This window comes from Eretmochelys imbricata, chromosome 19 (assembly GCF_965152235.1).
Source record: "Eretmochelys imbricata isolate rEreImb1 chromosome 19, rEreImb1.hap1, whole genome shotgun sequence".
Classification (NCBI taxonomy): Eukaryota; Metazoa; Chordata; order Testudines; family Cheloniidae; genus Eretmochelys; species Eretmochelys imbricata.
Window position 1 is genome coordinate 19755937 of NC_135590.1, and position 14003 is coordinate 19769939.

General features: G+C 46.8%; 1 protein-coding gene across 2 annotated transcripts in view; it reads right to left on the reverse strand.

Moving 5' to 3' along the window:
- KDM1A (lysine demethylase 1A) overlaps nt 1–14003 on the reverse strand; it is a 185349-nt gene that overhangs the window by 99128 nt on the left and 72218 nt on the right. For both annotated transcript variants that reach the window (XM_077838122.1, XM_077838121.1), the window contains 2 exons: nt 11558–11639; nt 5192–5286 (listed from right to left, as the gene is read on the reverse strand). In XM_077838122.1, coding sequence (XP_077694248.1) covers nt 5192–5286; nt 11558–11639 — 177 coding nt within the window. The remainder of the gene's footprint in view (nt 1–5191; nt 5287–11557; nt 11640–14003) is intronic.

Below are 14003 nucleotides of genomic sequence, written 5' to 3' on the forward strand. Positions count from 1 at the left end.
AACATCGTAACTAACCTTAACTTGTCATGCAGGTTAGAAAGGGAAATTATGGAGTACACGTAGGAAGCATAAAAAAACACACTATATTCAATGATTGAGAGAGATGAGGTAGGTGAGGTAATATCTTTTATTGGACCACCTTCCTGGAGAGAGAGAGAGAAGCTTTCAAGCTTACACAGAGCTCTTCTTCAGGTCTGGGAGATGTACTCAAGGTATGTCTACACTGGCAGAGTTACAGCGCTGGCAGTTACAGTGCCGCTAAGAGAGCGCTGCAGGGAAACCGCTGTTGTGTGTTCACACTGTCAGCTCCCTGCACAATAGTGTGTTCACACTTGCGGCACTTGCAGCAGTATTCAGAGCAGTGCACTTTGGGCAGCTGTCCAACAGAGCATCTCTTCTTCTTCTGCAGCTAAGAGTTGTGAGAAGGAGGAGGGGGTTGCAGGGCATCCTGGGTACTGTCCCAATGCCCTGTCCTGCATTGCTTTTCATCCCAGCAATCCCTGTGCTTCCTTTTGCATTTGGCACCATCTTTAAATGGTTTGTGTACTGCGTCCCCTGCCTCTTCGGTCTGCAGGAATGGATCCCTAACTGTTGACCAGTATTCTGCTCACTGTGACTAACATGTCACGAGTGGCAGTGGAGTTATTCCTTAAACTACAAAGGCAAGAGGAGTGCAACGTTTATCTCACAACGCGTACTAGCTACGAAACGAGATTGCTTGCGGTATTCATGGAAGTGCTAACCACAGTGGAATGCCGTTTTTGGGCTCAGGAAACAAGCACTGAGTGGTGGGATCACATAGTTATGCACGTCTGGGATGACGAGAAGTGGCTGCAGCACTTTCGGATGAGGAAAGCCACGCTCATGGCACTGTGTACTGAGTTCGCCCTAGCCCAGCGGTGCAAGGACACAAGAATGAGAGTTGCCCTGCCACTGGAGAAGCGTGTGGCGATTGCACTGTGGAAGCTGGCTACTCCAGACTGCTACCAATCGGTTGCTAACCAGTTTGGAGTGCGAAAGTCAACCATTGGACTCGTGTTGATAGAAGCCTGCAAGGCCATTAATTGCATCCTGCTCCAAAAGACCGTGACTCTGGGCAACATGCGTGACATTGTAAATCGCTTTGCACAAATGGGCTAACTGCAGAGAGGTGATAGATAGTACGCATATTCCAATTCTGGCACCAAACCACCTAGCCACCGAGAACATTAATTGCAAGGGGTATTTCTCTATGGTTCTCCAGGCTCTTGTGGATCACCATGAGCGTTTTACAGACATTAACGCAGGCTGGTCTGGAAAGGTGCATGACGCGTGCATCTTTCGGAACACTGGCCTGTTCAGGAAGCTGCAAGCAGGGATTTTCTTCCCGGACCAGAAGACCACCGTAAGGGAAGTCAAAATGTCCATTGTGATCCTGGAAGACCCTGCCTACCCCTTAATGCCATGGCTTATGAAGCCATACATGGGGCACCTTGACAGCTGCAAGGAGCGGGTCAACAGGCTGAGCAAGTGCAGAATGACTGTTGAGCGTGCTTTTGGCTGTTTAAAGGCCTGCTGGCGCTGCCTCTATGGGAAGCTGGACCTGGCTGATGACAATATTCCTATGCTTATAGCAACGTGCTGTATGCTCCATATTTGGGAAGGGAAGGGTGAAAGCTTCACTCAGGGCTGGACCGCTGAGGTTCAGTGCCTGGAGGCTGAATTTGAACAGCCAGAGACCAGAGCTATTAGAGGGGCGCAGCGCAGGGCCATAAGGATCAGGGATCATAGAATATCAGGGTTGGAAGGGACCTCAGGAGGTCATCTAGTGCAACCCCCTGCTCAAAGCAGGACCAATCCCCAACTAAATCATCCAAAAAAAAAAAATTATTTTTTTTTTGCCCCAGATCCCTAAATGGCCCCTCAAGGACTGAGCGCACAACCCCGGGTCTAGCAGGCCAGTGCTCAAACCACTGAGCTATCTCTCCCTCCTTAAGGCAGCAATTTGAAGCTGAAAGCCACTAATATTTGTTGCTATGCTCTGGAGTGCAATGATTGTAATGCTAGGAGGTGATTGTGATTGGTGCAGATGATGTAATACGAAGGTTTAAGATAATTGTCTGTTGCTTTGCAGGGCTCTGTTTGCTTTCAGTTAATAGAATAAAGATTGCTTTTAAACCAACACAATTCTTTTATTAAAAAACAACCACCAGAGGAGAGAGACAAACAAAAAAACACATCAGCACTGAGGGAGATGGGGGAAGAGAAGGTATCGGGAGGAGGTGGGCTCCAGGGACATTTAAAGATTTGTGTATGTCCAGGGATCATATCCAGCCTTCTCCCTTAGAGTACAGTGTAGCAGGTACTGTACTTCAACAGGGTGAAACTGCAGAGGGATGGGTGTTGAATGCAGTGGGCACTGGGAGTCTGCAGTGGCAGGGGAGGAGTGGAATGCCGTGGGTACAGACTGGAGCCAGTACGTTGATAAGAGTGTGTTGGTGGTATCTGGGGGGTGCATGGGAAAGAGTTTTGCGACAGACGCTGCAGGGGAGGGTGAGCGCAGAGTTGCTCGGTTTGCAGTGTTAGTATCACCTGGAGCGTGTCCATTTGGCGCTCCATAACGTTTAAGAGTCACTCCGTGGCTTCATTCTGGCGTGTGGCGTTCTCCTTTCAGTCCCTCTTCTCACTGTCCTGCCACTCCTTCAATTCCTGCTTTTCAGTGGCGAAGTGCATCATAACCTCATGCAGAAAGTCCTCCTTAGTTCTCTGTGGCCTCTTTCTAATTCAGCTGGTGATAATAAAGAGGGAGGCTGGGCTCCCTCAGTCATCTCTGTGAAGCCAAAACACAAAATTTTACAGAAGCAGTATTGTTTGCAACACACAAAACACTGATTCAGTGACTTAAAAGACAGCCACTATTTGCATACCTGTCACTAAGTGGCTGACCCCAGGCAAGCACACGAGCCACAAGACCCCCAAAATGGCGAGTAGCCACAGGGGCAGAGTAAATCAGTGTTCCCGGACCCTACTGTGCTCTTGAGCAGAGCCAGCACTGTGTGTGTGTGTGTGGGGGGGGGGGGGGGGGCCGGGAGGGGCTGATAATCATACCTGTCCCCATATTTTCCACAGGCTGTGTTCATTATGGAAGATATCTCGCTGCTGAGGGTGAGCACGGAATCAAGGGAGGATCGTCTCCAAGACTGTGGCTTCTGTCCTGTCCCTTATGTAGCTCCCCTGTGTGCAGCAATGTCCTCCGCCCTCCGGCAGAGTGGTGCAGGCGTTAATGGGGCAAGAAACAAAGCAGCTGTGCCAAAGAACCTGTGGAAGCAGATTGCCCAATATCTCCATGAGAGTCTCTGGGGGATCTTGGAGGCAGATTCTTGTGAAGTGAGGGAGTCAATCAACAGCGTGTTCCGCCGCACAGATTAGGCATGTGATGGTATGGGCATCATACAGACACAAGCCTGCTTTCTCCAACCCTCCTGCCCCCAACAACTTGCTTCAGCAACTCCCAAAAATCAAATCCACTTACCAGGGGCCTCCTCTCCTGTTTGTGCTTTGCCAAGATCCGACAGCTGTGACTGGCTAGCTTCCTCCGGGGTAGAAAAGAGCTTCCAGCTGCCTGCATCTCTGACCTCTAAGTCGTCCTCTGCCTCTGGGTTCCCCTCCCTCTCCACATCCTCGTTCAAGATTCCTCCTCCTGACTCAGTCCACCGAAGTATCCACAGTGGCCTTCACAGTGGAGGTGGGGTCGCCACTGAGTATCGTGTTCAGCTCTTTGTAGAACAGGCAGCTCGTGGGCACAGTGCTGGAACGGCAGTTTGCCTCTTGCGCCTTGTGGTAGGCATTCCACAATGCTTTCCCTTTGACCCTGCACTGCAATGTGTCCTGGCCATGGCCCCTTTCTGTCATGCATCGTGAAATCTGTCTGAAGGTATCATAACTCCTATGGCTGGAGCGCAGCTGGGACTGGACAGCCTCCTCTCCCCAAATGCTGATGAGGTCCAGCAGCTCGGCATTGCTCCAAGCAGGGGATTGCCTGGTGCATGGAGCAGGCCTGGCCACCTGGAAAAATGCGCTGAGACCACTGCACGCATCACTGAGCAAACAGGAATTTATGGATGGAGGTGACGGTTGGTCACCTGAGGGCAGGGCAGTAGAATTCAAACCCATAGCCAGAGAGGCAAGAACAGGCATTGTGGGACACCTCCCAGAGGCCAATTGCAGCGCTGTAATCAACTGGGGTGTCTACTCTGGCACCGCAACGCAGTAGCCCCGAAGCAGAAAGCTCTATGCCTCTTGTTGGGGTGGGTTTTTTACAGCGCTGCAACTGTGCAGTTTCTGCACACTACATGGCTTGGCAGTGTGCACACTTCGGGAATTACAATGCAGAAAGCTGCTTTAGTGTGCAGAAACTTGCCAGTGTAGACAAGACCTCAGTGTCACAGATTGTTTAGCATAAGCAGTTAACACATATTTCAAGGGACCATTCAAGGTGAAGTGGCCAGTTAACACCTTTCTCACCAACAGAAGTTGGTCCAAAAAAAGATATTATCTTACCTGCCTTGTCTCTCTCATATCCTAGGATCAACAGAGCTACAACACTGCATTCATTAAATAATTCTATGGGCTATGAACAATCTTTGCCACAATTTTCACATATGAGAAGTAAAAATGAAGGTTAGTTACCAGTAACTGGGAGTTATTCACAATGAGCCTGTTCCCATTCAAGGGATCAAGGCAGTGCACTGGAAGCTTCCCAAAACTCTGTGGGGGATACCCACCTCTCCCCTCTTGAAAGGCTCTGATGGTATAAAAGCAGAAGTGATCCCAACCACCCTTCCACTAATTCAAGAATTAAGACTCCAATTAAGTGAGGAAGACAGGTGGGGATGTGAACATGCAGAGGATCATCTTGACAAATTCCAGTTACTGGGAAGTAGCCTTCTTTTCTTGAGTGGCCTCTGCACATTCCCAGTTGTGAACATTTAGCCAGCAGTGCAACTCCAAGGAAGGTTGCATTGAGGAGTTATAGTGAACTAGTCAACTGCCAAAACAAGCATCAACAAAAAAAAAGAATGGCGGCCAAAACCTCAGAGTTAGAGTTTATCGTTCTGTACCTTATCCTTTATAAAGTCAAACCTCTATAATGCATTATTTTCTTCAAACCATTTCTTAGTGCAAAGACTATTTTTGAAAAATTGCGACTTACAGCTTGTCCATTGGCTTCATAAAGTGGGCATTTTTGTTTGATCTTAGCCAGTTCCATATTTACTTGTTTGCTGACCACAGCCATTGGATTCCCTCCTGGAAGAGATTTTGTATAAGTAAATTGGACATTCAAGCAAAGACTAAAAAGATGCCTGAAAATAAAACAATAAATACAGTTCAAAAGCAGCCATTATTCCAATAGTAAAGCCCATTAGTATATCTCTATGTTGTGCTCAGCATCTTTCAGCAGACTGGTAGAACTTTCAAATATTGTCAAGGCTCCTCATAGCAACTGTTATAATAAAAACAACCCAGCACCACCACCATTCAAGGAAAGAACTATAGATAAGGAGGGTTGATTACAAAGAAGCTAAGCTCTGAGATAGTGGCAACTAGCAGGGCAGCCTTGAGAGTTAATAGCCACAGGGATGCATCTCCCAGAGGTTCAAATGTAGAGCAGAACGAACTGTAAAGTAGAGAGGGAAGGTCACATTGAGGGATAAACGCTCTGAAATGGGCTCTCAAGGAATGGGCTCTGAGAAATTTGGTACTGTAGAGATGGGACCCGAGGAATACAGTTCACAAGGGCCGAGTGAAACAAAGTGCTGGTGCAATGGGCAAATAAGGATGTGCAGATATGCATCACTGAGGTCAACTAAGCTGGGAACGGCCCAAAGGAAACAGAATGGAGAACTGTTCAAGTCTCCATACAGAAGCGAGACTTGCAGACCCTCCAGAGGAAGAGAGGGAAGTCTAAGAAGTCTGAAGGCTCAGAACTCTTCTCCACCAGAAAACAATGGGAATAGAAGTCCTGCCCCTTTCCTGCAGGGGTACAAGGAGAAGCCTTGAGGAGACTGGCTCTTTATGTCAGATTATCACCATTCTATCACCGTTCTATAAAAGAACAATAAGGTTGCAAAGTGAAAAGAAAAGGAGTACTTGTGGCACCTTAGAGACTAACCAATTTATCTGAGCATAAGCTTTCGTGAGCTACAGCTCACTTCATCGGATGCATACTGTGGAAACTGCAGAAGACATTATATACACAGAGACCATGAAACAATACCTCCTCCTACCCCATTCTCCTGCTGGTAATAGCTTATCTAAAGTGATCACTCTCCTTACAATGTGTATGATAATCAAGTTGGGCCATTTCCATTATCATACACATTGTAAGGAGAGTGATCACTTTAGATAAGCTATTACCAGCAGGAGAGTGGGGTAGGAGGAGGTATTGTTTCATGGTCTCTGTGTATATAATGTCTTCTGCAGTTTCCACAGTATGCATCCGATGAAGTGAGCTGTAGCTCACGAAAGCTTATGCTCAAATAAATTGGTTAGTCTCTAAGGTGCCACAAGTCCTCCTTTTCTTTTTGCGAATACAGACTAACATGGCTGTTACTCTGAAACGTTGCAAAGTGAGTCACTCAAAAGTTAAGAAATGCCAAAATTCAAGTTGCCCGTGCAACTTTAATTCAGATTCGTACATATGCATTATGATTGTGTATTATAAAACTATCACATACTATTTGTTCCATAGGACCCATGCTTCATTCAGTGAATGGGTAGCTAGCTATTCAATATTTCTTTATCCTTCTTGTTTAATGTGTGGCCTTATTTAATGCATATCATTCAAACTCCACACTGTATACAGAATTAGTAATTTCCTCAGTGGCAGTTTCTCTGGTGGTCTCACCATAATACCTGCGAGCTTCACAAATATTTATGAATTTATCTTCACAACAGTCCTGTGAGATTAGGCGGTAATGTTCTCCCAATTATTCAGCTGGGGATCTGAGGCAGAAAGCAAGGCCAAAATTGTTAGCTGTGTCCAACTTCGAACACCTAGCTCCCATCACATTCAGTTGCAGTTATGAGTGCTCAGCACTACTACAATATTGACTGCAGATATCTGACACTGGACACCTAGAACACCACCACAATTAATAACTTACTATGAAAGCCTGGTTTAAGTGACTTTCTCACACCACATAGGAATTCTGTGGCAGAGGCAGGGAACACCACCCACTTCTCCAGGGCAGCAATAAACTTTAACCACAAAACCACACCTCTTCCAATTCCTGCAACAAATGAGGCAGGACACACACACAACCTCATTTGCTACACAACACTGATTCAGTCCCAGAGTACATTACATTCTGTGCACTGAATAATGCAGGGGTCCTGTTGAAAAAAACTAGTATGTGACCATGTAGTTGAAAACGAGAGTAACTCCTCACTTAAAGTCATCCTGGTTAACGTTGTTTCATTGTTACCTTGCGGATCAATTAGGGAACATGCTCGCTTAAAGTTGCGCAATGCTCCCTTATGTTGTTTGGCAGCTGCCTGCTTTATCCAGTGCTTGCGGGAAGAGCAGCCCGTTGGAGCTGCTGGCGGGGGCTTGGAGCCAGGGTGGACCAGAACCCTCCCCCTCCCCCATCAACTCCCCGCTCCCCTAAGTGCCCTGTGCAGCAGCTGCCCAGCAGTTCAGCTGTCCCTCCTCCCCACTGCCGTGTGCTGCTCCTGCCAGAAAACTGAAAAAGGGCAAATATAGTGCCAATCTATAAAAAGGGAAACAAGGACAACATGAGGAATTACAGACCAGTCATCTTAACTTCTGTACCTGGAAGATAATGGAGCAAATAATTAAGCAATCGATTTGTAAACATCTAGAAGATAATAAGGTGATAAGTAACAGTCAGCATGGATTTGTCAAGAACAAATTATGTCAAACCAACCTGATAGCTTTCTTTGACAGGGTAACAAGTCTTGTGGATGGGGGGGAAGCAGTAGATATGGTATATCTTTACTTTAGTAAAGCTTTTGATACTGGTCTTGCATGACCTTCTCATACACAAACTAGAGAAATACAACCTAGATGGAGCTACTATAAGGTGGGTACAAAACTAGTGGGAAAACCGTTCCCAGAGAGTAGTTATCAGTGGTTATCAGTGGTTCACAGTCACGCTGGAAAGGCATAATGAGTGGGGTCCAACAGGGATCAGTTCTGGGTGTAGTTCTGTTCAATATGTTCATCAATGATTTAGATAATGGCATAGAGTACACGTATAAAGTTTGTGGACAATACCAAGCTGGGAGGAGTTGCAAATGCTTTAGAGAATAGGATTAAAATTCAAAATGATCTGGACAAACTGGAGAAATGGTCTGAAGTAAACAGGGTGCAGTTCAACAAGGACAAATGCAAAGTATTCCACTTAGGAAGAAACAATCAACTGCACACATACAAAATGGGAAATGACTGCCACGGAAGGAGTTCTGAAGAAAGGGATCTGGGGGTCATAGCGGACTACAAGCTAAATGAGTCAACAGTGCAACACTGTTGCAAAAAAAAGTGAACATCATTCTGGACTGTATTAGGTGGAGTGTTTAAGTAAGACATGAGAAGTAATTCTTCCACTCTACTCTGCGCCGATTAGGCCTCAGCTGGAGTACTGTGTCCAATTCTGGGAGCCAAATTTTAGGAAAGAAGTGGACAAATTGGAGAAAGTCCAGAGAAGAGCAACAAAAATGATTAATGGTCTAGAAAACATGAGCTATAAGGGAAGATTGAAAAAATTGGGTTTGTTTAGTCTGGAAAAGAGAAGACAGAGGGGACATAACAGTTTTCAAGTACATAAAAGGTTGTTACAAGGATGAGGGAGAAGAATTGTTCTCCTTAACCTCTGAGGATAGAACAAGAAGCAATGGGCTTAAATTGCAGCAAAGGTGGTTTAGGTTGGACATTAGGAAAAATTTCGTAACTGTCAGGGTGGTTAAGCACCGAAATAAATTACCTAGGGAGGTTCTGGAATCTCCATCATTGGAGATTTTTAAGAGCAGGTTACACAAACACCTGCCAGGGATGGTCTAGATCAGGGGTGGGCAAACTTTTTGGCCCAAGGGCCACATCAGGGTTGCAAAACAGTATGGAGGGCTGGGTAGGGAAGGCTGTGCCTCCGCAAACAGCTTGGCCCCTGCCCCCTATCTGCCCCCTCCCACTTCCCGCCCCCTGACTGCCCCCCTCAGAACCTCTGACCCATCCAACCCCCCCTGCCCGGACCCCTATCCACACCCCCTGACAGGCCCCCCAACCCATCCAACACCCCCCCCACTTCTTGTCCCCTGACCGCCCCCTCCCGGGACCCCCGATGCTAACTGTCCTCCCAGGACCCCACCCCCTATCCAACCCCCCTGCTCCCTGTCCCCCCCCCCCCCGCCCCCAGCCGCACAGGACTCCCCGACCCCCCGCAGGATTCCACCCCCATCCAACCCCCCCTGCTCCCTTTCTTCTGACCGCCCCCCACCCATCCAACTGCCCCCTGTCCCCTGACTGCCCCCCGGGACTTCCTGCCCCTTATCCACACCCCCGCCCCACTCCTTACCATGCCGCTCAGAGTGGCAGGACAGGCTTATTGGAAAGCCTGGGAGGTGGGCAGGCGCAAACCGTGCTACCCGCACAGGGGAGCACCCAGGGGCCAGCCCTCCCTGGCTGGGAGCTCACGGCCCGGGCAGGACGGTCCCGTGGGCCGTAGTTTGCCCAACTCGGGTCTAGATCACAGTTTCTCAAATGCGGCCACCAAGGGGTTTCCCTGTGGCCACAGCAGTTTCCTGGGCAGTGGAGGGGGGAGAACATCAGCCCCTCCCCTTTGTCCCTGTTGCTCCTGCATGCGCCGCCTCACTGGAGACACAGATGGGACACACAATGCTTAAAGAGCAAGGTGAGGGGGTGAGAAAGTGAGCAGCGGGCTGAGGAGTCAAGCGGTGAGGTGAGCAGCGGGCGGGGGGGGGGGGGGTAGGGCGGGGGAGTAAGGAGGCAAATCGCAAGCCAGCAACAGGGTGAGGAGGTGGGTGGTGGGGGCTGACTGCGAGCAGGGGAGTGAGGAGGCGAGCAGGGGTGTGTGAGGAGGCAAGCAGCGGGCAGCGGGGTGAGGAGACAAGAGGCGAGTGGCAGGGGGGTGCTGGTGGAGAAGTAAGGAGGTGAGTGGCGAGGCAGCAGCAGGGTGAAGAGGGGGCAGAGGGGTCTGGCTCCGAGCAGGGGAGTGATGAGGCGAGCGGGGTGAGGAGATGGGAGGCGAGCGGGGGCTGGATGAGGAGGCGGGGGGAAGGAGGTGAGGCAAGTGGGGGGGGGGCTGGTGGAGGAGTTAGGAGGCAAGCAGCAGGCTGACTAGGCAGACAGGGGTGTCTCGCTGCAAGCGGGGGAGTGAGGAGGTGAGTGGTGAGCCACCAGTGAGCGGGAGTTCTCGTGGTGGGCAGCAGGATGTCTGTGGCAGGGGAGCGAGGAAGCGAGCGGTGGGTGGCGGAGTGAGGAGGAACACAGGAGGCAAGCAGTGGGCAGGGGTGAGGAGGTGAGCAGCAGGTGGAACCCCCCCCTTGGGGAGGCTAGCCCCCGACTCCACCCCTTCTGCCCACGCAGCTGGAGCCCTGATGCCCCCTGTGCCTGGAGCCACACGACCCCCACCCCACCGCCACCCTGCATCCGGAGGAGACCCAGGATGGCCACAGCCGTATGTCCCCTCCCCAGCTCCAAGCTACCCAGATATCTTTTTCATTTTTATTTGGACTTCTATTATGTCAAAGCATTTTTAAATTTACTTCAGAATTGTTATACAGACAACCACTTTTACCAAAAAAGAAAAAGAAACAATAATAAAAAAAGATAAGAACACAAAAAGCACCTTATTTGTGTTTCTATTCTTTAGGTCTAGTATAGAATAGAGATAACTGTGCATGATTTTTATTACTGAGTCTGCAAAAAAACAAACACCCACCCAAAACCTTACATAAATGAATTACAATGATTTGGATGTACATATGTGCATATTATTTTACTATTTTTTTTCTAGAATTATTTATTTTTCCTAAAGTGTAAGTGCGGCCACCAGCAAGAGTTGGTGGCTGCACTCTGACGCCACCAAAAAATTTGTTGCGAGAACCCATGGAGATACTACTTGGTCCTGCCATGACTGCAGGGAACTGGACTAGACGACCTCTCGAGGTCCCTATGATTCTTTGATGCTCAGCTAAATGGTTGTAAGAATAGTTTAAATAAAGGCAAAATAAGCTTTTTTGCCAAGAGAAGAGTAACAGAAATCCCAGTGCAAATGAACTGTTGCAAAAATCAAACCACTATGGTGAGAGTTTGGTAGGAACCACAAAAAATTAAGTGGTTTCAACAAACCTGAAAAGAATGACAACTGAGAAAATGTCTTCCATATCACAACCACACTTCATTGAACTGATCCCTATTATGAACGATTCCTTCATCACATATCAGGGCACCCTGAACGCGGAAGAGGCCCAAACTAGAATGTTATAACCTTTCTCTTTCAATAACCTTTAAAAAAGTTTACTATTTTGAATGACTCACCCAGCCCTGTTACCACCATGGCTCCTAGATCAGCAACATAGTTTCCTTTGCGAAATGTAGCAACTCTTCCTCCTACACGATCCTTTAAAAATTAAAAAGTATATTTATTAGCTATTTTCATTCAATCAAATTTAGAAAAATGATACCTGAGCAATAAAAATCACTCTCCTGAAAGTCTCCTACAGACATCTAAATAGGGTTATCTGAGCCACAGCCATAAAGTGAATCCCATACCACACGAACATCTATGTTTCAAATAAGCCACTCACATGAGCTTTTGAAGAACAGGCATTAGTATTTAAACGTGGTAGTTAGTAGATTCCTCGATGGCAAAGAAGTTATAGGTGGGAGGGCAGGTCATTTAGTACCAATGTTCATGATAGTATGTTTGTTAGTAAGTTTAAACAAACTATGTAATATACCAAGTAATGGCACTTCCAGCCCCTCACCTTGGAAGAGGTGGAGGGAAGAAAAACTATTCTACAATTAGAGACTAACCAATTTATTTGAGCAGGAGCTTTCGTGAGCTACAGCTCACTTCATCGGATGCATCCGATGAAGTGAGCTGTAGCTCACGAAAGCTCCTGCTCAAATAAATTGGTTAGTCGCTAAGGTGCCACAAGTACTCCTTTTCTTTTTGCGAATACAGACTAACACGGCTGTTACTCTGAAACCTATTCTACAATTGTAAATGACACCCTGTCCAAAAGTTCTGGCTGATATGCAGTCAAAATTTTCATCCCTTAATTCTACCTTATAATTCCTAATTTTGCCCCACTGTTGAACTCTAAACAATTCTTCTTTACCTTGGTGTTAATGCACTTTAATACCTTTAGATTGTTTAGCTGGCCAGCTTTAGGCATTGCTTACCCAGCTCTACATGTTTAACTATTTTAGTCTCTCCTCATAAATCAATCCATTATTCACCACAGCATCTTTGCTGTCCTCTAAATTTCATCAATTGGTAAATATTTTAGAAATGTGAAAGGTGAAATCATACTACAGCTATATTCCATACAAAAATAAACTATGTTAAGAGAAAAAGCAAAAGTTGCAAAGTCAAGAAATCAAGACAGGAAATGTCAAAATTAAATTAGTATGTAGTGTAGTTGTATCCATCTCTGTCCCAGGATAATAGAGAGAAAAGGTGGGTGAGGTAATATCTTTTATTGGACCAACTTCTTTAGGTGAGAGAAAAAACTTTCGAGCCACACAGCTCTTCTTCAGGTCTGGGAAAGATACTCATAGCACCACAGTTAAATGCAACATGGAACAGATTGTTTAGTGAAAGTACTCAGCACATATTTTAAGGGACCATTCAAGATAGAGTGGCCCATTACTGCCTATGACTTTGAATGGTTCCTTAGAATATGTGCTAACTACTTACGCTAAACAATCTGTTCCATAAAAAGAAAAGGAGTACTTGTGGCACCTTAGAGACTAACAAATTTATTAGAGCATAAGCTTTCGTGAGCTACAGCTCACTTCATCTGATCATGTTGCATTTAGCTGTGACGCTCGGAGTACCCTTCCCAGACCTGAAGAAGAGATCTGTGTAGATCAAAAGCTTGACTTTCACCAACAGAAGTTGGTCCAATAAAATAATTAGAATGTTTAATTCAGTGCCGGGCAATCTTAATTCAGCTCTACTGAGCAGATGGCAAATGTTACAGACTTGAGTTACATGATCACATACTGTTTTCTCTCAATATCTTTGCTTCAATTCTGTGCTCAGAATGGATGTTAAGCGAGCCAAGCATGTATAATCAATAAGGCTATCTCCTCTCTCCTTTGCTGAAACATGCATAATCAATTACACAGGATTGCACAAATAAAAGGGATGATCTTGTAGTTAGGGACTGCACTGGACTCTAGAAAACTGGGTTCTATCCCTGGCTCTGCCATAGGATTCCTGTGATACTGGGAATGTTACAAACCAAAGTTTTCTGTAGTGGTCACTAACAGTGTTCCCTCCCCATGCTCAACTTGAGACATCCCAAAGGGCTGGATTTTCCCTGCTAAGTCTTACTCAACTACAGCTGAAGTCAATGGAAACTGCAGCCACTCAGCACGTTTGTGGGAAAAAAATCCAGCCCCGAGTTTCAAGGGACCCAATGACCGAAGCATCCAAGATGGCTGCTTTTGCAAGTGTTGGCCTTACTCTGCACTTCAGTTTCCATACCGCTGCTTTCTTACTTCCCAGGGCTGCTGGGAGGATACAGTACATATTTTATTATTGTACTGAGATGGTGCCTAGAGGCTCCCACCAAGGATCAGTCAAGCCCACAACACAAAGATGGCCTTTGCCCCAAAAAACTTATATTAATGTGCATGAGGTTTTCCGACTACGTTGATGGGAAGACAGAAGTATACCATCATGCGTCACACACTGAAGGAAGAGAAAAACACTTCACAGCAGCCTTGTTCCCTGAGCATTACTCGTGCT